This window comes from Perca fluviatilis, chromosome 13 (genome assembly GCF_010015445.1).
Source record: "Perca fluviatilis chromosome 13, GENO_Pfluv_1.0, whole genome shotgun sequence".
NCBI lineage: Eukaryota > Metazoa > Chordata > Actinopteri > Perciformes > Percidae > Perca > Perca fluviatilis.
Window position 1 is genome coordinate 31011110 of NC_053124.1, and position 27732 is coordinate 31038841.

At 40.3% G+C, this 27732-nt stretch overlaps 1 protein-coding gene across 1 annotated transcript in view; it reads right to left on the reverse strand.

The window, feature by feature from the left end:
• LOC120571546 (ectonucleotide pyrophosphatase/phosphodiesterase family member 2-like) overlaps window positions 1-27732 on the reverse strand; it is an 84702-nt gene that overhangs the window by 4862 nt on the left and 52108 nt on the right. Inside the window, exon 24 of the mRNA XM_039820549.1 lies at window positions 27682-27732. This exon is cut by the window's right edge and continues 103 nt beyond it. Within this exon, the coding sequence (XP_039676483.1) occupies window positions 27682-27732 (51 nt within the window). The remainder of the gene's footprint in view (window positions 1-27681) is intronic.

Below are 27732 nucleotides of genomic sequence, written 5' to 3' on the forward strand. Positions count from 1 at the left end.
TGTTTTTCCCAAATGATGAACGGTTTCTTAGCCATTCCAGTATCAAAACGGCTTGATAAGTAGCATATAGCGGCTGTAAATAGGAAGAACAATAATATCCCCAAGGAGCATGCATGTCCAGGTTTTGGCTGAGCCCCGAACATCTGGCTCCACCCCTGTAGGGTAAAACGTGCGGTATACTCGCCGCAGCTGACCTGTCGCTCGCAAATTTGACGTCATGGGAGCGCCGTTAACTAAACTCGCGCGTGGTGGTCGCGACACTAGTTGCAGTCTTCTCCTGAACAGAGGTGTCGCTAATGAGCAAAGGCTACCGACGTTGCTCTTTCTACGGACTAGAAGAAGAAGAAGACAAAGGTAAACGACGGCAGAGCTGGCAGCAGCATTGACGTCAATGCCTCGATTTGATTCGATGACTACTTCGTCGGATCGAGCCTTTTCATTCGCCATAAAATAACTCATCTTAACCCAGTAAGTTTACCAGTAAGAGAGACTTGCAGTCACTCTGAGAGTCCTGACATCTGGTCGTCCTACAGGCGCGCACTTAAAAACCTGGCGCGCCGGCGAGATCTACGTCATTTTGACGTCACATTGGCGCACAACGGGCAGACTGGGCAGAAGACATCTGTAGAGCGTGTCGGTTCAGTTGTATTTTTGTCCCATTTGTGATTTTGGTCTGGCGATGTCAGGCTAGAGAATGGCCCTATTGATGTCATGATATGAACACATGCATTTTAATTTGGTGGGAGTACAGACCGACTGCTGAGTGAACTTGACTCTAAACTATTGTTAACCACTAGCAGATTCTGCAACTGGCAGCTCCCTTAGGTGCAACACAAAGAAGCTATTGTACTGTACATTCACGTGGCGTACATTTGGCACACGTAGCTCACAACAGACACCGCAAACATTAAGAGGAAGTAGTTAAGGTGCTTTCTTTGTATCTCTTAACTTTAAAAAAAGAACAGCTGCATGTTGTGTTGCGTTATTCGCCCCCTGGTGTTTTGACCTTCAGTCTATTGTCAATTACAAAGATGTACAAGACTGTACACATCTGTTCTAATTTAAACCACCCTGCCCTCAGGCTATTTAGAACTGAGCAATAAGTTCAGCTGTGGATTCACTCCTCGTTAAGTTTCCCAGGTAAAACAAAAACACAAGGGGATTTTGTAACCTTTGGGCAGGGCAACAATCTACCACGGTCATGACAGTGTCATGTCACTCTTATGTAGATACCTTCAAGTAAAGTGTAACCGAAGCCTTTTCTTGGCTTATAACCTCCCCTTTCTTTTAAATAATGCGTAAATAAACCAAACTAATCATAAAGGCTAGTGGTTTCCAGTCTTTGTGCTAAGCTAGGTTAACTTAATGCTAGCTGTCGCTTCATTTTTAAACGGACAGATGAGAAAGTGGTATCAATCTCCTCATCTAACTTTCCACCAGGAGGCAAATCAGCATTCTTCATTTGTGTTCGCAACTGCACACATCTCGTAACGTAACCAAAAGTCTGTTTAAATAGACTCATGAGGTAATGGTTTGCTCCACTGTGACTGTACACGAAAACTACATAAAATGAGACAAATCACTATCGACCAGAGGCCAGAACCAACAGGATCATGATAACCAGTAAAACATGACAAACCTTTCTTCTCAGAAATGTTGCCTGCAGCACAGAAAGTTCTGCATAAGATTTTAGTTTCCTGCTGTTGCTCATTTTTAGTTTACACCGCTGAGATGAAAACCAAATATAACAAGCTTTGAGGAAAGAATGCATTTGGGAACAACTAATTTATTTATTCTCAATGCAATGAATCATGTGAACCAATGCCCGAATTATAAAACCAAAACATTCATGGTCGTCTGTCATTCTCTGCTCATTTAATTTGGATGTATTTGTGTCTTAACTGGGAAATGTGATTCACTTGGGGTGTGTCACGTCTCGAATTTTGACACATCCTGTGTTTGGAGGCTGATCCTCGTCCAGTTGGAAAACGAACAAGTGTTTGAGTGTGATGTTGATGGAGACCTATTCTCGCATTGCCAGACCGCACTGCGGAGGAGGGTTTGACTAGTCCACACATGGGAGAAAAACGTGCTCTGGTCTATTGGCATTTCTTTAAACCAATTACAATTGCCTTGGGCGCCGCTAAGCGCCGGGCGGAGTTTCTGCAAAATAGCCTCGGGAAGGAACTTGTTTTGGTGGAACTTGTGTACGTTCAAAAGTTGTTTTAGTCGTGCGACTGAAAACTCAGATTGGACAGATAGTCTGGCTAGCTGTCTGGATTTACCCTGCAGAGATCTGAGGAGCAGGTAACCATAGTCCTCTGAAATCCACCAGAGGTTAGAGCGGCAACCCAAAGAAAGAGGAAGGGGATGGACATCCGGTCAAAAAGAATGACATCCGGCGGAATTTCCTGCGGCACCGGAGCAATCCCAGAAGATGAACGTCGTGGATGTAGACTAACGGAGACCAAACCAGATCATTTAAACTAGGGATGTCCCGATCACAGTATCGGATCGAAGCAGATTTTAGCATTTTTTTTGCTGATCCGGGATCGGCATTTACCCACGTTTACCTTACCCCAACCAAGTACATCAGCTTGTAGTAATCACTGCTTTTTTAGCACACAGGCCCTGCGCCACAGAAGCACCGCCAGACTGCCTGGATGCCGGCACTTTCAAACCAAGTCACCAGTGTCTGTCCAGAGAATGTCTCGTAGCTTGCCAGCCCTTGGCAACAAGTAAAACAAGTCTGTCTTCCTTAGTCATTTATTTATAGTAATTTTATTTTTATTTTTACAGCAGATGATTACTCCAATTCGCCAGACTCCGTGATTCCACCAGGAATGGTTTGCAGAGATCATAAGAAAAAAATGATTGTTATTAGGCTGCATAATTGGCCTTTATACTTCTGAAGAACCCTGAATTAAACTGCACTGTTATTGTAATTCATCACCTGCAGCAGCAGTTTCTTAAGTGCTTTATAAATGTTTACTGTATTTGGTGATAATGTGAGGAGGAATTTCCACACTTCTAAGAACCGCTGTTAACCGTGTTGTAAATGTAATAACATGTCAGCTAATGTGAACATCAAGAAGGCTCCCAAATACTAAAGAACTGCAACGTGCCGTAGAATTAGAAGAAAACCACCTGACAGACTTAGAAACTTAGAATATATGAGGTAGCACATATTTGGCTTGATATTCTATATTTTTCTTTCTTTACTATCCACGCCATCTATATTCAGATTTTATTTGTTTATTATTTGAAGTCTTTTGTTACTGCTCCCGACCGATGCAACACAAATGTTAAATGATCGTTAAATGAATGGGTAACACTTTACTTGAAGGTATCTACATAAGAGTGACATGACACTGTTATGAACACATGACACTGTCATGACACATGAACCCTAACTCTATAAGATGATACAACGGGAATTACTGACCTGAGATTTTAACATGATAAAACACATGCCATTTGTTTTATGTAACAGTTTGATTTTATTCAATGATGTATTTTTAACTTTAAATGTTCATGGCACTTTTTACTTATGAAGCACTTTCTTTTAAAAGCACTTACTTTTACTAATATTAAATGGTGAATGTTTATATATTCTTTTAAAACTCAAGGGTAAGTAATTCTGACAGTATTTTAGATCTTTTAAATGGGTTTTTAATTTAATTAAATCACTATCCTTTTATGTAATTATTTTGAAGTTGATTAATACAGATTCTTTTTAAATATTGGGACAAAATTTATTTTAGTATTATGATACCGGGCTACTTATTTAAATAATTATATATATATATATTTTATTTATTTTATAAATGTCTACGGGAGAGACGCCAGGGCTTGTGTGGAGGTAACTTTTTATTTGAAGTTTTAGTTTCCTGCTGTCTGTCCTGTCCAGTGGTCCTTTTAACTGACTTTTAATTTCTGGTACTCTTTTAAACCGTTTTTTACTTAACCGAACATGTTTTTTTTTAAAGACGTTCTTAAAGTGTTTTTATTCATGCAATATATATCTCCTTGTGCCAGTGCCTGGGATAGACGTTACGTTTTAACCCCAAAACCTAACCATAACCCTAACTCTAACCCTAACCACAAATTGTCATGACAAAAACCGAATGACACTTACTAAAAGAAGCATTATGTCATAAACGTTTGTGACTTGTTTATAATGTGTATGACACGTTCATCACAGTGTCATGTCACTCTTATGTAGCTACCTTCAAGTAAAGTGGAACCAATGAACAAACCTTGATCGGCGTCAAACGACTACACAAGGACTCCTGACAGTTTGTACAGTTCACACAGTAGTAAGAGCAAAAGGTCATGGCCTTTGGTGAGCAAACCAGTCACAAGATCAACAACGATATGGAGTGACAGCGAGATTAGCTTCTGAAGGCCAAAGGTCAGCGTGTCATGCTTCTGGTATCAGAACAATTCAGCCTTTCCTCTGACTTTTAAAAGTTGTCAGGGAAATATTATTTCTAGCTTTACACTTTCCCCCTTTTTTTTGGATTGTGGTATTAGTCACTGGATATTGCAAAAATTGGGGGGGGGGGAAATGAAGCTTATTCACTAAAGCTGCTCACATCAGATGACAGTCCTTAAAGTGTAACTCTCGCCAAAATGCAACCTAGGGTCCTTTTTGTGAATGTACCCGAGTCAAACTTTAGTTGAAAAGCATAATTAGTACGGAATCGCCACTTTTAAGATTTACCGTAATTTCGTTTTTCGGTCAAACAGCCTTTTGAATGGGAGTGCTAGGGGCACTTTTATGACAGCATTAAAATCACTATTTTTAAAACACTAACAAGGCTCGACACAACACGAAAATTTGCTCGAAGTATCACCAGGGGCTCTACACCTTAATGAAAGCATTGACAACATTGTTTGAGTTTACTAAAAAGAAAGGTTTTCAACAACTCACTGTAGCTGTTGTTCTGAAAGTTTGACTCGGGTACTTTCACAAAAAGACCCTAGGTTGCATTTTGGCGAGAGTTACGCTGTAAAGGTGCCGTGGTAGCTGAGTTTAGCCGACAGAAAGTGAGCGTCATGGCAGCGACAGTTCAGTTTGGGCACAAAAACTAATAGTTAAGTTAAAGACAAAGATTGTGGTTTGGATTAAAACACTCCAGAGGAACGAACACGCGATATCAATACCGTGACTTCGATACTGGTTCCTAAACGATACGTTTTTCGATGCCAATTTTATAAAACAAAAAGAAATTGCACCATTAAACTTTACGGCCCTACTAGGTTACTGTGAAACGTAGAGTTTTTCCTGCGTGTCTCTGCGATGTGGAAAATTAGCCAGCCAATCACAAGCATTGTTAGATCTTGGTAGAAGCATACTTCATGCTTATTGGCTCACTGACGCTGATGAGATTTTACTCCTTAGGTACTGAAATTGGGTATTGAATGACGAGGCATTTATAAATTATATACTCAATACTTTAGAGGCAATTCAGTCTGTACCTGCAAATTTGGTACCCAGCCCTAGTCCAGAGCATTCTTATACAGCAGCAGTCACTCTGTTGCAGCAAAAAAATACATGGAATACATATGAGTTACAGTGTTCTACTTTTCTTAACTACTGTATATGTAAGAATGAATAGCCCGGTGTAACAAACCCAATATATCCTTTTCCTCTGAGCCATAAAGCTCCATCGTCGTCCAAAAACTATTAAAAACCCATAAAAGAGCCACACTGTCCCACGAGGTGACATGTTCCTTTACCAAATGTGGATTAATCTGCTGCCGAAATAGGGCGTTGCTGCTAGGGCTGGCCGATATGGAGAAAATCAAATATCACAACATTTATGACCAAATACCTCGATATCAATACCACAACGATATTGTAGTATTGAATATTGGTGCTTTCACAAAATATTTACACAATGAGATTTTTGATGAATAATCTTCAGTAATGTGGATATAATGACTAAGTGGGTAATGACAAATAATAGAACAGTTACAACAGTCTGGTAAGTTCAGAAAATGACATCACTTTACTGTAATGCAGCCTATAAAACCAGGAAAAGACAAGACTTATGTCATAATACGATATTACGATATCCAAAATCTAAGACGATATCTAGTCTCATCACGATATCGATATAATATCGATATATTGCCCAGCTCTAATTGCTGCTGTATCATGGAGCTCTTTAGTGTTTAATGCATCAGAATCAATTTTGTAGCAAATCATTGACTTATCCCAGACTGCGGAGAAATAAAAAAAAGTATACAAAAATATTTATTTTTTTCCTCCATAAAAAAACAATAATTGCATTATGAACACAAACTGGCTTTTAAAGAGTCAAAATTCTGAAAATAAATAAATATTTTGGTAGGTATGATGAGGACTTAAGTTGGTTAAAAGATTTACTCAGTGAAAGTGGAAAATCATTTTAATATATAGTTTTAAGGCAGTGTTTTCACAGACATTTTTTAGCAACTTTTTTATAAGGGTTAAATCGGGGACTTTTCAGGTCATGAAACACAAAGGATGAATAAATAAATATGTATACACAGTGTAAATTAACAACTATATCAGGGTTTCCCCCAGTGTATTACAAGCAGGATGGCCCACCGGACCTAAGTTGCCCTTTCACTGGGAATTATTTTTTTAATGTATTTTAAGATGTTCTTTAAAACTAGTTTTTTTAACGGCGATTGAAAACGTCGACGTAAACATATTTTCAAATCTCCAGTTAGCTTTTAGCACTGACTAAATGTAGGGCCCTATAGAATCTGTCTTATAGCTTATTTAAATTCTCATTTTTGCGATTCTGTTATCACAGAAACTATTGGGCTCTACCTTAATGCTGCCATCAATCTGTGACTGGCCCCAGCCGGGCCCTCGACTGCCACCGGGCTGAACAAGGTTTCTGGGGGAAACCCTGTCTATGGTCTTGATTCTCTACAGCGAGCACGCTCAATCAGCCTCTTTGGATGCAAAATCTGATACGACTTAAATGTCTGTGTTGTGATGATGTAAGGATATCCAAAAGCCACAGGCGCAATCAGATTTTCCCTACTGACATTCCTGCCCCTCCCACATATACTGCAGCTCAATGGGTTCAGCAACGGTAACAATCTCAGTCATGCTGCTGAAAGCACTTGTCCGCCCACTGTGACCCAATGTTCTTGGATGACCTGATCTGGAGACAATGGGACAATGTGCCGTGAGAGCAACATAAACAAACATTCTGTTCAGAAAACAACTGGGCCAAAGCCAGATAACTCCTTCTATGTCAGAGTCTTTCATCAAGGAATTCTACGAGTAAGGGAGAGGAGTAACTGCTATCTCAATCTTTTAAATTCCTTTGTTTTAATTTAATTAGGGGTCCAAGCCCGAGGGGGCATGGGAACCGCGAGTTGCAAGGCAACGCGGTTCACATCTCCAGCGGAGCGTGGAACCCTATTGTTTTTCTAAGAATTATTATTATTATTATTAGGGGTCCAAGCCCGAGGGGGCATGGGAACCGCGTGTAACAACTTTTGACTACTTTTTTTTTTTTCTAAAACGACGTGCGCCTGTGAGCACCCACGGAGGAAAACATCAATCGGCGCCTATGACACCATTTACAGCAACCTGACCACCTCCCCTGCTCCTTCAACCACCACACCTGCCTACCCCTCTCCACCCTCTCAGTCACTCTCTCATTTCTCTCTGCTGTCCCCTGTGGTCAGGGGGGTTAAGAAGTTTGTTTATAGTAGAGAATTGTTAAAGGTAGTCTGTATATGCATGGAGATGAACTGTTAACCACTACATTTGCAACGGCAGAGTACCGCAGACCTTGTGCATCAAACCTCTCGATATTCACCAATGTTTGCCCCCCCTACGTAATGCTTCAGGTCCCGCATTGGCGCAGCTTCCCGGGTCATCGGGGGGCGACTGGCGCGGCTCCCCGGGGCGTCGGGGACGACTGGCATCGGAGGCTTGGGCCCCTTCATAACTGCTTGCAGTTCTAGTTATATTTGCCTTTGTAACTGTATTTTTGCTTGTTTTAACTGGAAGGTGACCTTGAGTGCTAAAGGCGCCCATAAATAAAATGTATTAATATTTATAAATTATTTTACATAAAAGGACAATTCACAGACAAGGTACAAATACGAATATTACAACACACACACACACACACACACACACACACACACACACACACACACACACACACACACACACACATAAAACATAGTAATGCATTGCATAACGCTGTGCAATCTTAAGTTCTAATCAGTAATAAAGTAATTGAAGCCATAATTTAAAAAAGCTGTTGTTTTGCAGTTCTTCATTTTGAGTCTGGGGTGGGCGGATGGAATAATGGATGCTGGAATAGTCTCTGATGCTGGATCAGGGAGGTTGGGGGGGGGGGAATAAGAAGCTGGACAGCCCTGGGGACAAAAGGTTGCCCTTCTCCTCTGTGTCCTGCAGCCTGGGCAGCCAAGTCTGCGTCCTCCAAACACAGGACATAGAATGTGCAAAGGGTCCTGTAAAATCCCGCGAGCTAGTTTGACAATCTGGTTTTGGAGGACTTGTTGATATTTTGTGCTAAAAATAATTGCTGGATAATTAACAGATGAATGCTAACCTGGGGTCAACCTTCCAAAATGACACATAATGAAAACGTATTAGTAGAGTATTTATTTAAGAGTAATTATATATTCTCCTCATCCATGTGTGCTTGACGCTCTCTGATTCTATTTAAAGCGAGTGAGTCTCTCCAAAGCCAAACTATCTCAAATATCCACACGTATGGCCCCTATATGTTCTGGCTCTTCCCCAACATTGAGGGGTATTGGAGAGATATTTTCGAGGCTCTCTCCTCAGTTCTAGCAGTCCCAGTTGATCCAGACCCTCTTCTATCACTGTTTGGAATTGTTTTCTGAGGGGGATACAGATACCTGCTGGGGGCCATAAAGTAGTGGCCTTGACTACCCCTTCTTGCACGCCGCCTGATACTTTTGAAGTATCAGTCTCCCACTGTGTAAGGGATGTTTTGTCGAATCTGAACTTTGGAAAAAAAAAAAAAAAGACCTCCACGCTTGTACAGTAATAAAAGTTCAAATGATCATGGCTGATCCTTAATACGCACATTGGGTGTGACCTTTGACATTCCGGGACCAGACGTGCCGCCTCCGTTTCACCACTTATTGTGCCTTAACGACTTTTCATATCTCACCTTCACTGTGCGATACTAAAGCGCCTTGCGTATGCTGCCTTGGCATTGCGTACACTGCGATGTTTTTTTTTTGCATACTACGTTACACATTCCTCTATTAACCAGTCTCAATCAATCGAGTGAGTTTCGCTGTTCTTGCGGTGTGCTTTAATCTATGTACATTGTCAAATTTGATAAAAAAAAAAATGAACTATGAATAAGAGTATTTATTTTGCTCATTCTTGCTTTTTTTTTTTATTTTAATTTTTTATGTCGTTCGAAATGAAAACTATTTGTTCAGTCGTTCAAAATCCCAACAGTATCCGATTCACAGAGGTGGTTTTCCAACTGCAGCTACTGGCACTATTATATTACAGTGTCATGACGTTAGTTCCAGTGAGAGAAGACAATAGGTTCTTTGGAATGAGAAACAGGAAAGGTGCAATAGAACAGTCAGTTCTTTTCTCCCTTCTAATGTTGGACGGTAAAACTGGTCGTTAGGACAACACAAGCAAGAAGACACTTGGGGGGTGTGATTCATTTTTCTGGACATTTTCTGCTTGGGGATTAAAATGTCAAATACACAATTTAGTGTCGTTGTCAAAAAGACGACCAGAAAAAAAACGACTCATTTCATGTTTGATTTAAATTCATCATTCACATAACTTGCCCCCAAAAAAATTTATTTACTTTCAAGGACTTTCTCCAACTTTTTATGACTAGTGCCAAAAAGGCTTTAACAGTTGTTGTTTTTTGTATGTTCAAAGAAACAACAAAGAAATAAAATATTTTTACATATATATTTTGATACTACATGTAACCACTATGTCTGACTTGCCCTCTGGGTTGCAAAAGGACCATATTTTTTTTTTTTTTTTTTATGTTTTTTATTTCTGTGGTGTTTATACAAATGTACATTCCCCATTTGTGTTTGTTGTTGGTCTTTTAACGGCATTCAATTCATCCAGCTGTAAAGTGTACTTCATCACTTCCCATTCACGTTTACAAAGACTTTATCAATTGTAAAGCTGGGATTACTAAGTGACACAAACCTTCCGTGACCTACGCCTCTGTTTTCGTGGCTTTATGTTTGTTTGATTTTGGACTCCTCAGACAAAAGCTCAAAGAACAGGATTGACATTTAGACCAAAAGTGTTTTTTTCCAAAAGGTGCAGCTCCACACCCACGCACGGCAACGGCCCCGTCACATTTGCACGCCACCATGAATGGAAAAGCATTCTGGATATATTTAAAAAAAAAAAAAAAAAAAGCAGCCAACGCACTTATCTTTACAAGCGGCCCCTATCTGGATGAGACAGCTTACTTTTGATTTGTCACGAGCGTTGGCTTTTTTTTTTATTGCCCAGCTGTTCTGCAAGTACAAGCAGCGCAGGTTATAATGTCCTTTAATTAAAGAGCAGTTTGGAAGAGCTGACATCAAATCACGCCACGCAGTTCAGCACAACCAGCCGTCTTTGTTCACCGTCCTTATTTACGTTGCCTGCAGACATCCAGCAATTAAAGGATAACTACCGGGTTTTTTTTTCAACCCTGGAGCCTATGTTCCAATGTTTATGTATCTAAGTGACTGATGGGAACAACAATCTCTGACATCGGTCCAATATTAAGCGAGATCGCTGCGGTCGGCAGCGGCAAAACAAGCTACAATGTAAGTTAATAGAGCAATTATCCAGCTTGTATTTACCTTCACACGAGAGCTTGTTTTGCCGCTGGAAGGCTCAGATTAATATTCTTATGGTGTTTTTTTCATTACATGGTACCTGCTCGACTCGCCTCTACTCGCCTTTTTTGGTTTTCCATTACAAAAAAAAGTCCCCGGTAACTGCTAAGAGGTACTTTTTATTTTTTTTATTTTTTATTTTTTATCACCTCCGTCGAGGTTCCAAGCGAGCTGAGGCGATACCAAAAGGTGACATGAAAGGCTACCGATTGGTCGGAGAGGATCGTCACTGATCGCTGCGTCGTCATTGCTAGCGACAGACAGGGGGAGTGTCCTGAACAAACCCGGCAATTTTAAATAGTTTAGCCAGCGGTGTTTTGAGGCGTGAGGCGGTACAAAAATGAGCCGAGCCGAGCCGAGTCGAGCCGAGCCGAGCCGAGTCGAGCAGGTACCATGTAATGGAAAAACGCCAATAGTGTCTGACGTGATTCAGTTTGTTTCCACAAAGTAAAAAGACAAACTTGCATTTTTACTTCAATTTTCAAAACGGGACACGAACCCCTGGGTCTCCTGGGTGAAAGTCCGGTGCCTCTTTGAGTGCGCATCACCCCCCCCCCACAGGGGTACCTTTTAATATCAAAGCTTCTACTCTTCTACTCAGTTTAAAATCAGCCTTTACTCAGATTTAACTAATCCAAACCTCAACAAAACCTCTGGACTGCTTTTGGGCCTCGGGACAGTGTCTCATACACTTTAATCTTTGTTCCCAATGACAGATTATTACACACACACTGTGTCAGAGGTCCCAAAACTCCCACACACTCCGTTGGAATTTTGTTGACATGGTGGGGGGTAAAACAGAAGTATTCTAGTGTTACTAAAAGTGTGAAGTATACGGCTGAGTTGCATTATGTGTCATGATTTGTGATTAAAAGTTGCAAACGAAATAGGTCTTTAAAGGGTCAGTGCACCCAAAATAAATTTAAAAAAAAACTGTATCGCCTTTCTATGAGCATCGAACTGTAACTTTTATCGTGATGTGTTTTTAACTAGAGTGAGTAAAGGTTCCAGGGCTCCGTTCTGCTGGCAGTGGACTTCTTTACTGGTGTCAACATCCCGCTCCTGTGAAAAACAGCTCCTCGACATTACTGTTCGCTGACTTCTTGGAATGTAATTAATCCTTTTTCACAAGCAGAGGTTGCAAACAGGGGCAAAGCTTGCAGAACATCCCGTCAGTTGCGCATTGAGAGCAACCCGGCAGGAAATAAGCCGCTGTGCTTGACCTCACATTAATGTAAGAGTGCCCGCAGGCTTCCTGGCAGCACATTCACCTCCCAGACTCCAAGTCATCAGGCAGCTTCCATTTCAAAGGAAAACAGTGTTTCCCTGTAGCGTTTCACTTTTTTATGAGGCAGATGGTTGTTTTGGGAAGGTTCCAGCGCTTTGCAGCGGTTTCCCCTAGGTTTGTGGAAGACTTGGGTGCGTGTATTTGTCGGGTGGTTTTTAGGGGCTCCCCTTTGACAAAATGTGACGTTTTTCAATTAAAAAATGCTATTTCCAAGGTTATAATTGTTTAAAAGGAAATAACGAAAACTAGGAGGGAAAAAAACATTCACCAAACATTCTTACGAAGATATGTGTTCTTAAACCCCACTTACGCACATTTTACGAAGATTCTGACATTCACCAATGTGTTCTTATCTTGGATTTGTCCTTAGCTAAGAACAAAATTAAATCTAAAAAGTAGGGTTGTCATTGTGGAACTTCTACTTTTACTAAAGTAAATATGTCTCTGCTTATTTGTACTTTTACTTAAGTACATGAGATTCAGTACACCACTGCAATGTATAAGTCACCTGTGACTCAGACAACCATCTCAGCGCTTCCCAGGAGGTGCACAGGAAGTGTCATGTCCTTATATGGGAATTTGCGGGGCGTTTTCTTAAGCTAATTAGGAACAACTGGCACACGCTTTCAATTACGAAGACGTGGGATCAATCCTAAGAACGCAGGTGCGAACAATTCTGCTGTTTGAGAACACATCATGAATCTGACGTAGACTTCTCTTAGGGACTTTCTTAAGAACATATTTAAGAGAAAACTTAGGAAGATATTGGTGAATGAGGCCCAATGTCGTTAACTGAAATAAAAATAAAAACGAGGCATTACAAAAAAAAACTGTAACGTCTGTTTGCAAAAATAACTAAAATAAAATAAAATGGAGTAAATGTCCTTGGTTTTCGTCTTTGTCAATGACTTTTACAGAGCAAATAACGTGATGTATCTTTAACTAAGACTAAAACGAATAAAAACTGAACTAAAACTAAGCTTTTTCAAAAAAATAAAAACCAAACTAAACCGGCAAACCCGCTTTAAAAACTAATTCAAACTCAAACTGAATTTGAACACAAAAAGTCAAAAGAAAATAAAAACTAATGCAAACCTATAATAACCCTGGCTATTTCGCATCATTTGTGACCATTATTATTCCCACATCTGTCTAAAACATTGGAAAAGCTAAAGGCAGATAATACATACATTACACTCAAAAAGCTAAAAGACAAAACTTGCTAAAAGAAGTCTAGGTTAAAAATCTAAGAAAAGCCATTTAGTTAGTTCTGAAGCCCATATTGAGTGAACGTTCATTCGGCTGCACTTAAACCTTATCATTTCAGGGAAAGCCCCGACTTCTGCTCATTTTAGGAGACCTCAAACAGCCCGGATAAATGACATGGGGACTTCTCCTTCTCACTTCGTCAAGACACAGTGATGCAACAAAGAACTCAACCTTCCCTATAGCTACATACTTTGAATAGAAGCCTTTAATCTTTATGAGAGAAAAATACAAATACCAGGAAGCTCTCAACAAAGAGCAGAGAAGGCCAGCTTGTGGTTATGGCTGAGGAGGCGGGGGGGGAGGGAGTATTTCTGTTTAAAGCGATTAGATTATAAAAGGGGCCAGTAGGCTTCTTCAGAAGGAGACTGTCCTTCCCCGAAATAACGCTCACAGATGTTGTTTGTACAAGCAGCAATTACCACCTATATGTATGTTTCTAGTGGCGGAGACGGGTCAAAGAAACACACACTCTCAGCCAGGTTTTTTTTTTTTTTTTTACTTAAATCCGTATCAAGTGCATAACCTTCAGGGAATTAAAGAAACATTGGATTTTAACCCAAACTACGATCTTTTTCTAAACTTTAAGTAGTTTTGCTGCCTAGGCAGAACCAAAATGTGACCGTTTCACAACGTTAAAGACTTGTCTTTCCCATTTTCTGACGACACAGTGATGCAACAAAAAGAACAGCCTTTCCTTTAGCTGAATTCTTTTCATAGAAGTTCCTAATCTTAATGAGATTATACAAGGGGCGAGTAGGCTTCACAACTAAATTATGCAAAAGATTCCTTTAAATCGCCTGTGTGGGGCGGACCTCATAAAGAAACTTCAACATACAGGAAGCCTGCGTTTGTTACTTAAGCTATTGAAGGCTAACTACGTTTTTTTTTTCCAACCTGGACCCCATTTTCCTATGCCTTTGTGTGTAAGTGACTGATGGGAACAACAATCTCTGACATTGGTCCAGTATTGAGCGAGATGGCTGCAGTCGAAACAAGCTACAATGTAAGTTAATAGGACAATTGTCCAGCTTGTAATAAATGTACCTTCACAAAGTGCTGTTTTTATTTGCTGCTTATTTCTCAGATAAATATTCTAAGTGTCTGACAACATTTTGGAAATGACTTCTAAGGAGGTCGACCTTTCTGTTAAAGAGTAAGATCCTTTTTTTAAACGTAAAACCCCCCGCGAAATAGTTTTTCGCTAAACCCACCAGACTCCATGTAAATAAACAATACTTTTAGCATCGTAAAAATACACTTCATTCAAAGTCGACAGAAACAAAATAAAACTGTGAAAAGCCGTTTAGGGTCATCTTTCCACTTTTCCAACCATCACAACTCTAGTTTTGGTTGAAATAAAACACATAGTTTACTGATTTACATGTGAAAATATGTTGGCTCTATACAAGCTAAAGGTATTGCTTTTTTAAATGGAGTCTGGTGGGTTTAGCACTTGCGACCTCAGAGCTGTTTCTGGTGAAACAGAAATGTCTCAAAGAGGTTTTAAAAGTCTGTCTCTGAAGGGATCCTTTCCATAATGTTGTCACACACTTAGAATATTAATCTGAGCCTGTCAGCGGCAAAACGAGCACTTTTGTGAAGGTAAATACAAGCTGGACAATTGCCCTGTTAGCTTACATTGTTGATTGTTTCGCCGCCGCCGACTGCAGCCATCTCACTTAATACTGGACCAATGTCAGAGATTGCTGTTCCCATCAGTCACTTTGACACATAAACATAGGAAACATAAGGTCAAGGTTGAAATTTGCTTTCCAATGAGTCATGCCTGAGTGCTGTGTTTATGTTGTGGACATGTCACAGCTTGCTGTAGTGCTGATGTTTTGGCATCTCCAACCCCCATAGAAGGCGTGGGACGGGAAACCCCTGTAAATAAGGAGTTTTACAGAGTTTGGTTTCCAAGAAAACCCTTGATGTTCTAGCTACAAATGCAATAACATGTTTTGATTTTCCATGGAAACCACAAACCAAATATAAGTTCACGCGTGAACTTATATTTCTCTCAGAAGAAAACTGTCAAGCTTGTTCTCTTTAAAAGGTCCCGTGGCATGAACATTTCACTTTATGAGTTTTTTTTTTAACATTAATATGCATTCCCCCAGCCAGCCTATGGTCCCCCAGTGGCTAGAAATGGTGATAGGTGTAAACCGAGCCCTGGGTATCCTGCTCTGCCTTTGAGAAAATGAAAGCTCAGATGGGCCGATCTGGAATCTTCTCCTTATGAGGTCATAACAAGCAAGGTTACCTCCCCTTTCTCTGCTTTGCCCGCCCAGAGAATTTGGCCCACCCATGAGAAAGAGACATCATGGCTTTCAAACGAGCAAAGTGGCAGTTGGTCAAGGCCACACCCCCACCCTCCACCTTGTCCCCCCCCTCTCTCCTCCTAAATAGCTAAAGACACAGAAATGGCCCATCCTAAGGAAGCTCATTGTGGGACTGGCTCTAGTGGCTGTAATTCTGCACCAAGGCTGAATTTCGGGAAAGAGACTTCAAATACAGTATTAGGGGACCACTAAGGTCTATATAAAAGAGACTTCAGATACAGTATTAGGGGACCACTAAGGTCTATATAAAAGAGACTTCAGATACAGTATTAGGGGACCACTAAGGCCTATATAAAAGAGACTTCAGATACAGTATTAGGGGACCACTAAGGTCTATATAAAAGAGACTTCAGATACAGTATTAGGGACCACTAAGGCCTATATAAAAGAGACTTCAGATACAGTATTAGGGACCACTAAGGCCTATATAAAAGAGACTTCAGATACAGTATTAGGGGACCACTAAGGTCTATATAAAAGAGACTTCAGATACAGTATTAGGGGACCACTAAGGCCTATATAAAAGAGACTTCAGATACAGTATTAGGGGACCACTAAGGCCTATATAAAAGAGACTTCAGGTACAGTATTAGGGGACCACTAAGGTACTTACAATCTTTCCAATCCATCGTTTTATGAGTGCATAACCTATTTGTACTAGTGTTGAAGTTTGGTATCATTTCGGGCATTATTAGTGGGGTCATTTACGAGATACAAACGTGGGTCCATTAGCCCCTGCGCTAAGCTATTCAGCTTATAACGCTACTCTACGCTAACTCTCCCAATGTTAGACCCAGGTGAAAAAAGCTTCTGGGGGGGTGTTTGGCTCGAGGTCATGGTGCAAAGGATCCTAGGGTGAATTACTCTGAACCATCACTTTAAGTGTGCTGTCTGTCTGTCTAGCTAGTCTGTTTATTTTACCTGGGAATAAACTATTTGGATTACTGACAGCAAATACAAATCCTTAACCATATTCTCCGAAATTACTCACTTTAAGACAAGAGTGGGATTTATGTTAAGTTAACGCCTGGGAGAGCAAACAAGTTACTCATTTGTTACGACGGCATATAAATTAAGTCTGAACCATGCAGGGAAATCCTCTGGCGTCTAGACATTTTTCCACTTGCGAAACTCAGAAACCGAGACCTGTCCTCCCCGCAAAATACACCCAGTCTTTAGTTCAAACAGCAACCGTGACTCATATTTACACTTTTTATTTACCGTTGCCCTCTAATAGCTGTAGTAATTACAACGGGGGCAAAGGGGAAGTAAGGTGACAAAGTATAAGAGTACAAGGATCTTCCTATGAATATAGGTTGAGTAAACAGAAACAGGACTTTCCCCAGGAGACTGGGATTTCGAGTCCCATTTCAAAATAAAAGTAAACGGGGAGTTTTTTTTAACCCCAAACCTAACCCTAACCCCTAACCCGATTTTAACCCAAACCACGACCTTTTCTATAAACTTAAAAGGAACACGCGACTTATTGGGACTTTGTCTTTTCACCATATCCATACATCTATAGATAAGTCCATACATACCCTTCTCATATCTGTGCGTGCGTAACTCTGTCTGACGCCCCAGCGCTAGCCTAGCTTAGCACAGATCCTGGAGGTAACCGTCCATCATTTGTATAGTCACAGCCGCTACACAAACAACAAGGTCCAGAGACACAGCCATCTTCTAACCGTATACCTACATACTGGGAACTATATTATCAGAAAGGCAAAGCACGCTACTACGTGGGCGGTGATTTGCTGTTCCCGCCAAACCCGGTGGTTGGCTGTTCAGAGCGTTCGCCTGGAGTTCGCTCAGAGTTGGAGTGATAATCACTCCGCCCAAGTAGCAGAAGTAGCAGTGCTTCACCTTCTGAGAATATAGTTCACATGTATGGTTAATCATGGCTGTGTGTATGTTTCCTTATTAATAGTGGGTTGGGTACCGTTTGGATTTTTACGTTTCCTGATGCCGAACTGGGAATTTTTAAAACGATTCCGATTCCTAAACACGATTCTTGAAAAACTGAAAAATTACATCAAAGAAAGGCTCTTTGATAGATGTTGGAACCGCCATAATATGCTTTCACATCCGTTTGGGTGAGACCAGAGGGGAAAATATGGCATTTTAAAAGTAGCTTGCATTTCCGGTAGCTAGCTAACGGTAGACTACAGAGAAAGTGTGATATTTTTACGTCTATTTTTACGTTTATTTTTGTACTAATCTGGTCCGATTCTTACTGGTTGCGAAGGAACCGGTTCGGTACCACCGCTAGTTATTTGTGCACGCGTGACTATACAAATCAAACATGTAAATAGGAAAATGTTGGCGTTATTTTGTCACGATTGGGAGCGGTAGGCTAGATGCAGCCGGTTACCTCCAGGATCTGGGCTAAGCTAGGCTAGCGTTGGGTACTTCAGACAGAGTCCACGACACGGAGATGAGAAGGGTATGTATGGACTTGTCTAACTCTGGGGGATACTGTGAATACGCTGAAGTCCCAATAAGTCGCGCGTTTCCTTTAAGTAGTTTTGGTGCCTAAACCTTACCAAAACTGCGGCCGTTTCACAAGGTTAATGACGTGTTTAAAACTGTGACCTTACGTTCTCTGGTTTAGATATTCGCATTTCCTGCCACCGCTTAGGGGCCCCTAATTTATCAAATGCTCCCTACGGGTCATATTAGGAACAAATAACCTTTATCATTGTGTGGTTTTGGAGGACTTGTTGCCGAAACCATGCTGACTGGAAAACAAACCACAAGCAATTTTTTTAAAGTTTGTTTTCCAGTGAGCATTACGCTAAACATGACACGTAATACAGTAAGAGGACATTCTATCCACAAAGTGCAGCTGAAACCTGGCGTCTGTAATCACCGTCAGCCACTTTACCTGAATCGGAGAAAAAACGCCCTATACTTTACCTCATCTCAAAATCACTAGGCCAGCTTTTACTGTTCAGACAAGACCATATTTCAGAGGATCTGTGCTGCCAACACATCACGTATATTCCAGTTGAGAAGCTCTCTTAAAGACAGGATTGCTTTCATTTCCTGCATCTTTTCCCCTCTCTGTTTCAGTATAGGGTTATTGAGGCTGCAGGGGCTTAGTAGGGGACTTGTAAGGGATATTTTCAATATCCTACGTCTTTTCAAAACAAAAATTAATTTTGGTTAAAGGATTTGACTTCTCCTTGCAGAGGAAATGATCAGTCTTCCGATTAATGCGGGAGCAGAACTTCAGCAAACTTAACTCAAGACACCATGCACTGCACGCACACAGACATAACAGCTGCTGGATTGGTTTGGCTGTTCATCTAATTGCAAACTGTAACTTTATATTGTCCCCATGAACTAAGCTGCATGCTTATTTTAAGGTTTTATGAGTTTTTTTTGGGTTCCCAGTTCGTCTAAATTGATGCTCTTTAAATCTGACTTAGACCTCGGTGCAGACTGAAGGGCGGGTAGCTCAGGTTTTCTTTGGAAACCAGGCGGGAAACAGGTGAACACACACACACACACACACACACCATATGAAAAGGGTTAGGGGTATTAGTAGTATTACAGTAAGCCTCATTGCTGGAAATGTCTTGCCAGGTGAACTCTGTGTGTGTGTGTGTGTGTGTGTCTGTTTTTGTGTGTGTGTGTGTGTGTGTGTGTGTGTGTGTGTGTATATGTGTTGTGTGTGTGTGTGTGTGTGTATATGTGTGTGTGTGTGTGTGTGTGTGTGTGTGTGTGTGTGTGTGTGTGTGTGTGTGTGTGTGTGTAAATAAATCCTCAGAAATAATCCTCAGGGTATCTGGCATTGGCGCAGTGGTTACGAGCACACTGTGGAAACCTCGAGACAGCTTTTGTCAAAGTATTTGGGACATCAAGGACGGTTTGGCTTTGCCAGTTGTAGGTCAGGGGAATGTCCTCCTTTAAACCCAACAGTGTGTGTGTGTGTGTGAGTGTGTGTGTGTGTTAGCTGTACACTGTAGACCCATTTCACACGTCTTCTAATGACTTTTTACATTGTGCTGTTGTTTTTTCTTACCAAATTTGAATGAGATATATGACATTTTTTTAAATATGGTTGTTTCTATGCGTATATACCTGTCTTTATGTTATCTGTTTATGTATTTGTCCGGGTATATTGCCACGTGCATGAAACAGACTGTGAAAACAAATCTCCCTCATGGGACAATAAAATATCTATCTGTCTAATAAGACTCAGTCAAAAAAATGCTCATATGGGCTGATCCGGAAGGCAGTGACAACATCATGTCTACGCAGACCGTTGGATCTCGTCATCATTAACACACCTATCCCGGCCTCAGCATATAGATCTGTGAAGTAGTGACAGAAAGATACAGTATCTCACAAAAGTGAGTACACCCCTCACATTTTAGTAAACATTTCATTGTATCTTTTAATGGGACAACACTGAAGAAATTAAGTATTAAAGCTGCTGTAGGTAAGATTGTGAAGAGCCAGGACTTTGCTAACAAATTTGAACATCGACAACTTCTCAGTCCCTCCCCCCTTTCTGCTGCAGCCCAAACCGTCTCCTAAGCCCCTCCCACACAAGGGTATGGTTTAGGTCACAGAAACGTGACCATCTTCGAGCAGCTTCACAACAACGACAACGAGGCTTGACTCATTTCGACAAGGTTTCTATAAACACTGGGTTTATTGCTTGGCTGAAGGCTCAAACAATGCTCCAGAGCATATTCAAAAAGGGAGTGTGTTTTGGCTTTTCTTCAGCATAAATCAGAGAAACATTTTTCAGATGGGCTTTGTTTAAAAAAAAAAAAAAAATGACTCAGAGGGTGATTATGAATCAATCTGATGCATTCTCTTTAAGAAGGTCAATTAATGATAAAGGCCTCTCCAAAAAGAACCACTTCCCAAAATTTGGGGGGAAACAAAAAGTTCACGTTCTACTTTCTTTTCTATTTTTGGCAAATAGGGAAGCAGCCTGTGTGTGTTTGAGTGAGCTATCCTCAACCCACAATGGGAAAAGTAAAACATCTGTGTTGACATAAAAGAAAGGGAGTTCTCCTTAGTTACACATGTACTCCCACGCTGCCACGAAGCGGCCGAAACCTGACTAGGGTTGGGTACCCAGCCGGTAGGAATCGGACCAGATTAGAACGCAAATTTCGGTTTCCTCATTTCGGTTCCACTTAACGTGTCGACTGAAATATTTTCCGAAAAAAAAGTTAACCGGTTTAAAAAAGTACCGGTTCGGAATTGGAATCGTCAAAATCGAAACGATACCCGACCCGAAAACCTGATGGAAGGTAAACCCAGAGACCGACTAACACGTTGATGCTTTTGGGGTTATTTCATGGGATTTGTTGACATTGAGAAAAATACAGAATAATGCCATCCTTATTCTTGAAAGAAATCCTACATTAATACGCTGATAGATAATATAAAACACACGATCCGGCCCGCATTTCAATTTAGTTTCACAATAAATTGAGGCCCACCTAGTTTTTGTCGCTTTCCCAAAGTTTTTGGTGCTTTTAAATTTTTTATTTTGTTACATTTCTGGTGCTTTTTTTTATTTTGTTACATTTTTGGTCATTTTTGATGCCTTTTCGTTTATGCGGGTTTTTTTTCTCAATGCTATAGGCACTTTGTTTTAACGTTTTGGACGCTTTACTCAATGTTTTCCCACTTTTTCTGAAGTTGTTGGCACTTTTAAGGATGTTTTTGCCACTTTTTCAGACAATTTCTTCGGCCTTTTTCCAACTTTTTGGGCGTTTTTTTCAACTTTTTGGGGGCTTTATGAGGCCCAAACTGTAAGTGAGAAGACTACAGTATATGAGACATGCAATAATACAGTTAAAATATTTGACTTTTTCCTCTTAAATAAAAGCCATGACAATAAACTCTACATGTCTGGCCCTTGATGTGATTCTCAGTTTCCAGTGTGGCCCTCTGGGAAACGGAGTTTGACGCACCTGATATAAAACCACTAAGATCACATGTCTGCTGGTGACAGCTGCCTGTTCACATTAAATATTTGTATAAAGGAGTTTCCACTTGTAAAACTTAGACAGTGAACGCCTCAGTCCACATCATGCCCGTATCTAGAGACAGATGCCGAGAATTAGCTCTTCATCGAAATAAACAGTCGTAAAACTAAATGCTGAAACCTTTCAGGTGATCGGATATTGAGAAAGAAAAAAAACACGCATGTAAGGGCTAGTTTTTATGTTATAAACAAGGGCGGGTATGAATGACTCAACAGAGCACAAGTATGGTGGCTGTTTGGGTTCAAATAATTCCTCCCATGGTGACATTTACACTGTGCTGGCTTTTCTGTTTGCTAAGCGTAAGGGTGCACTTAAAATGTAACCAGCTTTAATGGGTATATATTTGCAGCAGGTATAAACATGCAGCGTATATTTGTAACTGATGGAGGGCTCTACAAAAAGAAACTGGAAACTTCAACGACTAGTGTTAGGGTTAGGGTTCCAAAGGTTTTTACTTTCTGTAAAAAGCAGGGAGGATCTCGGTGTTTTCCTTTCAGAGCCAAAATAAATGTCTGTTAACAATCAAAGAAAGCTAAAAGTCTAAATGCCTATACTGTATCTTCTTATTTGTTTTCTGTGTAATGAAAGGTGCGCTATGAAATAAAATTGCCATTGCCAAATCCTCACAACAACCTCTGAACGATAAATGGACCTAAACAATCCCAAAAAACAAGGTCCGAGTTCATCATGATGTTCATATTTTTTTTTTCTAAGTTTGATCCAGTTATATGATCTATGAGTCACTGTTGTCGAGGATGTACTACAACCATTCCAACCATGCAGATCCAATTCTTCCTTCTTTGGTCGACTTTTGGCATCATGGTGTTTGACGCATGTAGGAACCCCGCTATGACTCACTGTAGCCGTCCCGTTACTATCTGTCGTTAATAACAATGCTTGGACAGCATGCGTCAGTTTGGACTGTGTTTATGGCACGGTCACACGCTCCACTTCAGTGATAAACCCCAAGACAGTAGGCCTGCACGATAATCGAAAACAAACTGACATTGCTATTTTTCTTTTTCTTTTTTTCATGCGATACACAAAAAAGACTGGGGTGATTTTGTAGGGGAGTGCATCTACACAGAAAATAAAAAAATGAAAAAGGAACTTTTATTATGTGAACTAGTCTTTGTTGAAATTTAATGCTTTACAAACACCAAAGCAAGTAAGCGCCGTGACTACTCTTCTGGAGTGATTTTGGAGAGGGACATTAGATGGTTAAATACACTGGCTGAATGACATGACACCACTGTATTCATATAATACTATCAATCCAGGCTGAAGTGAATGATAGTAATAATGCATGTAGGGCTGCTCCCTCTTAGTCGATTAGTCGACTAATCGGTCGATTTGGTCTTAGTCAACTTCGATTTCTTTAGTCGATTAGTCATGTCTGATGCTGTTTTCATGCTGAATGACTTATTTCCAAGAAACGTATGAGCACATCTCTGGTAAACACAAGAATTAAAGTGGTGCTTTTGCATGACTCTTGCATGAAACTCAGATTTACAGATCTGTTGATGAAATCAACTAATCGATTAGTCGATACAATTGAATGAGTGTTAGTCGACTAAGAATTTCTTCAATCGCGCACAGCCCTAAATGCGTATGCTGCTTCCTCTAAATTTTCAGGTTGCGGCCTAATTAGCTGGGCCTGCTTTGGTTGTTTTGATAAATTGATTAACAGCGATCGTGATTGGTGGTTGGCTGTGCATGCAGAGCCTGCATGTCACGCACTAGCAACAAACTGTGAAAGAACACTTAAATCAGTGTAAATGACGTTATGTAAGACACAGACTGCTGCTGTAGATTCAGGGTTCATACGCATTTTAAGCAATACTTTTCCATGACATTTTCATGACTCGACTTTTGGCAAATTTCCATGACTATGTGTTCCTGAAAATGTCAGTCAACATACAGTATACAAAAATACAAATCTGTGTTAAAGTTTACCCTCAGAGGTTTAACTATAAAATGAATTACAATTTATGTGGTTCATAGTGGGATTCATAATATCGCTCCCCGAATAGAATGTTGAGGTTAAGACGACGTGAAAATACATTTATTAATGACATATTATTACGCTGTGTTAAAAAAAAATTCCATGACTTTTCCAAAACTTTCTGGGTCTTTTTATGTTTCCAAAACCTTTCCAGGCCTGGAATTTGCATTTTTCAAATTCCATAACTTTTCCAGTTTTTTCAAAACGTATGATCCCTGTAGATTAGCGTTACGTTTCCAGCGTCGCGGCTCCAAACCGTAACGTTGGTTGGGACAGACCCTTTGTTTCTTTAGGCTAACTATATTAGCTTTAGCCTGGCTGGTAGCAGCTTTCTGCGGTGAAAAATGGCCGGGAGACGCCGTGATTAAGTTGCATTAATCAGGTGATTTAGTTTGTCTTTGCAGCGAACATCAAACACTGACTACTGTAGCTTCGCTACCCATGGAAAAGTATGTGCATCACTGTGTCAGCGGCAGCTGCCGCTTACGGTACTTTTCTACACAAGGAAAGCCTCACTCCCCGTAATAAACCCATGGCCCATGGCCCATGTCCTATCCACTAAAATGGAGGGGGCGGGGTTTATGACCCATACTGCAGCCAGCCACCAGGGTGCGATCCAGATGTTTTGGCTTCAAGAGTCTCACACTGCCCACAGCGCTGTGGAGTGGCTACACCACAGGTGCATTCTGGGATAGAAGAAAACAACGCACGCGTTGCTTGCATTTCTTTAAACCAATCGCAATTGTCTTGGGGCGGCGCTAAGCTCCGGACGCCGCGACGGTGGCTCTGCTGAATCGTCTCGGGGAGGAGCATTTGCACCCCGCCAAAGAAAACGCCACATACAACATTAAATGAAGTTAACTCTTCACACAAGACAGTAACGTGAGCTATTTAAATGAGCAGGATACATGGTTAGAGTAATATCGCGCGCGGGAACTTCTTTCAACACAAATCTCCCCGAGAGTAAATGCCGTGAACATATTCTCCGTCGATCTTTACAATCATTCCCCGAAAAAACCAAGCAGGACCGCCTAGTTGCACGGGCCACATTTTCTTCAAAACTTGACATTTTTGGCGTGCAGCTTGCTAGGTTCCAAGTTTGTTGTTGTTTCCCGAAGTGAACGGAGTTTGGGAACGGCAACACACGGACAGAGCGGAATATGGGGGGCCAAACTGAACATCTGGATGTCAGGCTTTATCCTGGAAATGTACTTTCACACACAGACTATGACAGTTGACCAACAACCCTGGCTTAAAAGTCCATTTTGTCAGTGCTCATCAAAAGAATCCACTAAAATGTCAAAAAATTATGTCAATAATGCAACGATTCCTGAATGTACTGAAAAACCTTGGAACTGAAAGACCAACTGGTCGTAAACTGTACGGGGGCCTTACTCTCAGCTCTTTTAAATCAAGGCTGAAGACATTTCATTAATGATAATTTAAATAAAGCTGCCTTGCCTTGCCTTACAGTGATCTTCAACCCTTGTGTTGTCTTCGGGGTCAAATCTGACCCATTGTTTAAATGTCTATATCAAAAATATGGGTTTCTTTTTAACTACCTAATTTTGATTACCCCAAAAATAACATGGATCAATCCATACAACGCGCTTCGCAAGTACAACAAAAATCTATACTTTCATTGAATTTTGTGTGTTTTGTTGAATTTTTTAGCATTTGAAAAAATAATTGAAATTTTTCAAAACAGTATCCTGACTGAATGACATATGCCATTCTGTGATTATCCTTCCTTTAATTTTAGTCTAAAAAAGGTATAATAGGCATAATTTCCTATAATAACGTCCAAAAATTGCCAAAAGACGTTGAAAAAAAGCACCAAAAGAGACAAAAACGTTAGTAAAAGTGATTTTTAGTTTTGACCCGGGAGGACGATGCATGATCCAATGGAAGACAACACAAGGCTTAAATCTGACTCAAAGAAGAAAACAGTGGTAAGGTGTCTCTAACCACAAGCCGCTGAGTTGCCAACGACCGCCTCACCAAAAATAAAACATGACCTTGACCTGTTTTTATTACTATTGACATCAAAGCCTTTTTACTGCGACACAATGAATTTCCACTTTCACAGGAAACACGCCTCAGACACATTTTACCAGCTGTCAGAGTTTAATATTCCTAGAGATCAGTGGTGGGCGCAGTATTCAGTTCCTTTACTTCAATAAAAGTACTGATACAACACTGAGAATAGACTTTGTTACAAGTGAAAGTCCTGCATTGGAAATAGTCCTAGAAGTTGAATGGCATGGTCAAAAGTCAAAATATTTGGTGACACTTTACTTGAAGGCATCTACATAAGAGTGACATAACACTATCATGAACACATGACACTGTCATGACACATGAACTCTAACCCTAACCCTAACTCTAACCATAACTTGTCATGACAAAAACCCAATAACACTTACTAAAAGAAGCGTTATGTCATAAAGGTTTAGGACTTGTTTATAATGTTTATGACACGTTCACAACAGTGTCATGTCACTCTGTAGTAGTAAAGTGTAACCAAATATTTAATGCCGAAAAGTGTCCCGTGTGACTCTTATACTGTAGCATTAGATTATTATTACTCACGCATTAATGTAGCAGGAGTTGACTGTTGACCATGGATTGCTTTGTTTGTGAAACACGTGAACATTGCGAGAAATGTCGATAAAATTACCGACATAAAATTACAGAGAGCATAAAGTGAAACCTTCTAGTGTTTTTTTTTTCCAACCAACAGTCCAGATCTTCCAAACCATCAAGTTTACTTTAGTTTAAGACCACGAAAAGCAGACAAACTCCCATATTTGACGATCTGAAATCATGAAATGTTTGCATGAAAAATGAGTCAAAGGACAATTTTTCAAGTAGTTAGAGGAGCATATGAATACTGATTGCTGTCTTTATCGCTCTTGTTTAGACCAGCCATTACGAGATCCCTTCCTAATGCACTTCAAATCAATAATCAGTCATCAAGTTGCAAGGGTTGCAGATACATTTTCTGATAACTGACTGATGGACGAACCGACATTCACATACAGTTAGTAGTTTCATATTTCAAATGAAATGCATCATATTTTAAAAGATCTTCATTCCGAGCCTCCCGGAAATGTAGTACTACGAAAAGTACAAGTACCTTAAACGCGATGTTAGTTACAGTATTTACAGTTACTTTCCACATGTGACAGAGATCATCTCACAGTGTCCCCTCTTGCTCATCTTATTTTATCACAGACCAGTGGTGGAATGTAACTAAGTACATTTACTCAAGTATTGAACTTTTTTTGGGCTATTTCCAACGTTTTTGACGCTTTTTGAAACGTTTTAGTCACTTTTTTCGACGCTTTTTTAAATACATGGTCAATAAACATAATTTAAATGACATAATGCCTATATTTTTTGTTTAAAAAAAACTGAAATTGTGGATTATTTTGACTGCTAGTTAAGATCAGAGGATGTTGAGTGGATCACAGTTTATTTCAAATGCTATAAAATAAAAAAAATAAATAAAAACACCCCCACAATTCAATGAATGAATGAATGAATGAATAATTAATTTGTAATAATTAATTAATTTTACCTGCCAAGAATGTTACATGGCTTCCATAAGCACGCAACAGCCACGCATTCATGTTATTTTGGGGCAATTTAGTTCAAAGAAACCCATCATTCTCATATAGAAATGGGTCAAATTTGACCCAAGGACAACACAAGGGTTAAAGTACCTAATTCCTAAAGTACCTAAGTCACTGACTGATCTGAACCGATTCATGCAGCCAGCTGCAGTGACAGCTGGGACAGCGCTGCCCCCTGCTGGGGACGGTTTGAACTCACGTTGCAGGCCTCACTGTTGTCCGGTCTGTGTGGAAGCAGATAGGAAAAGAC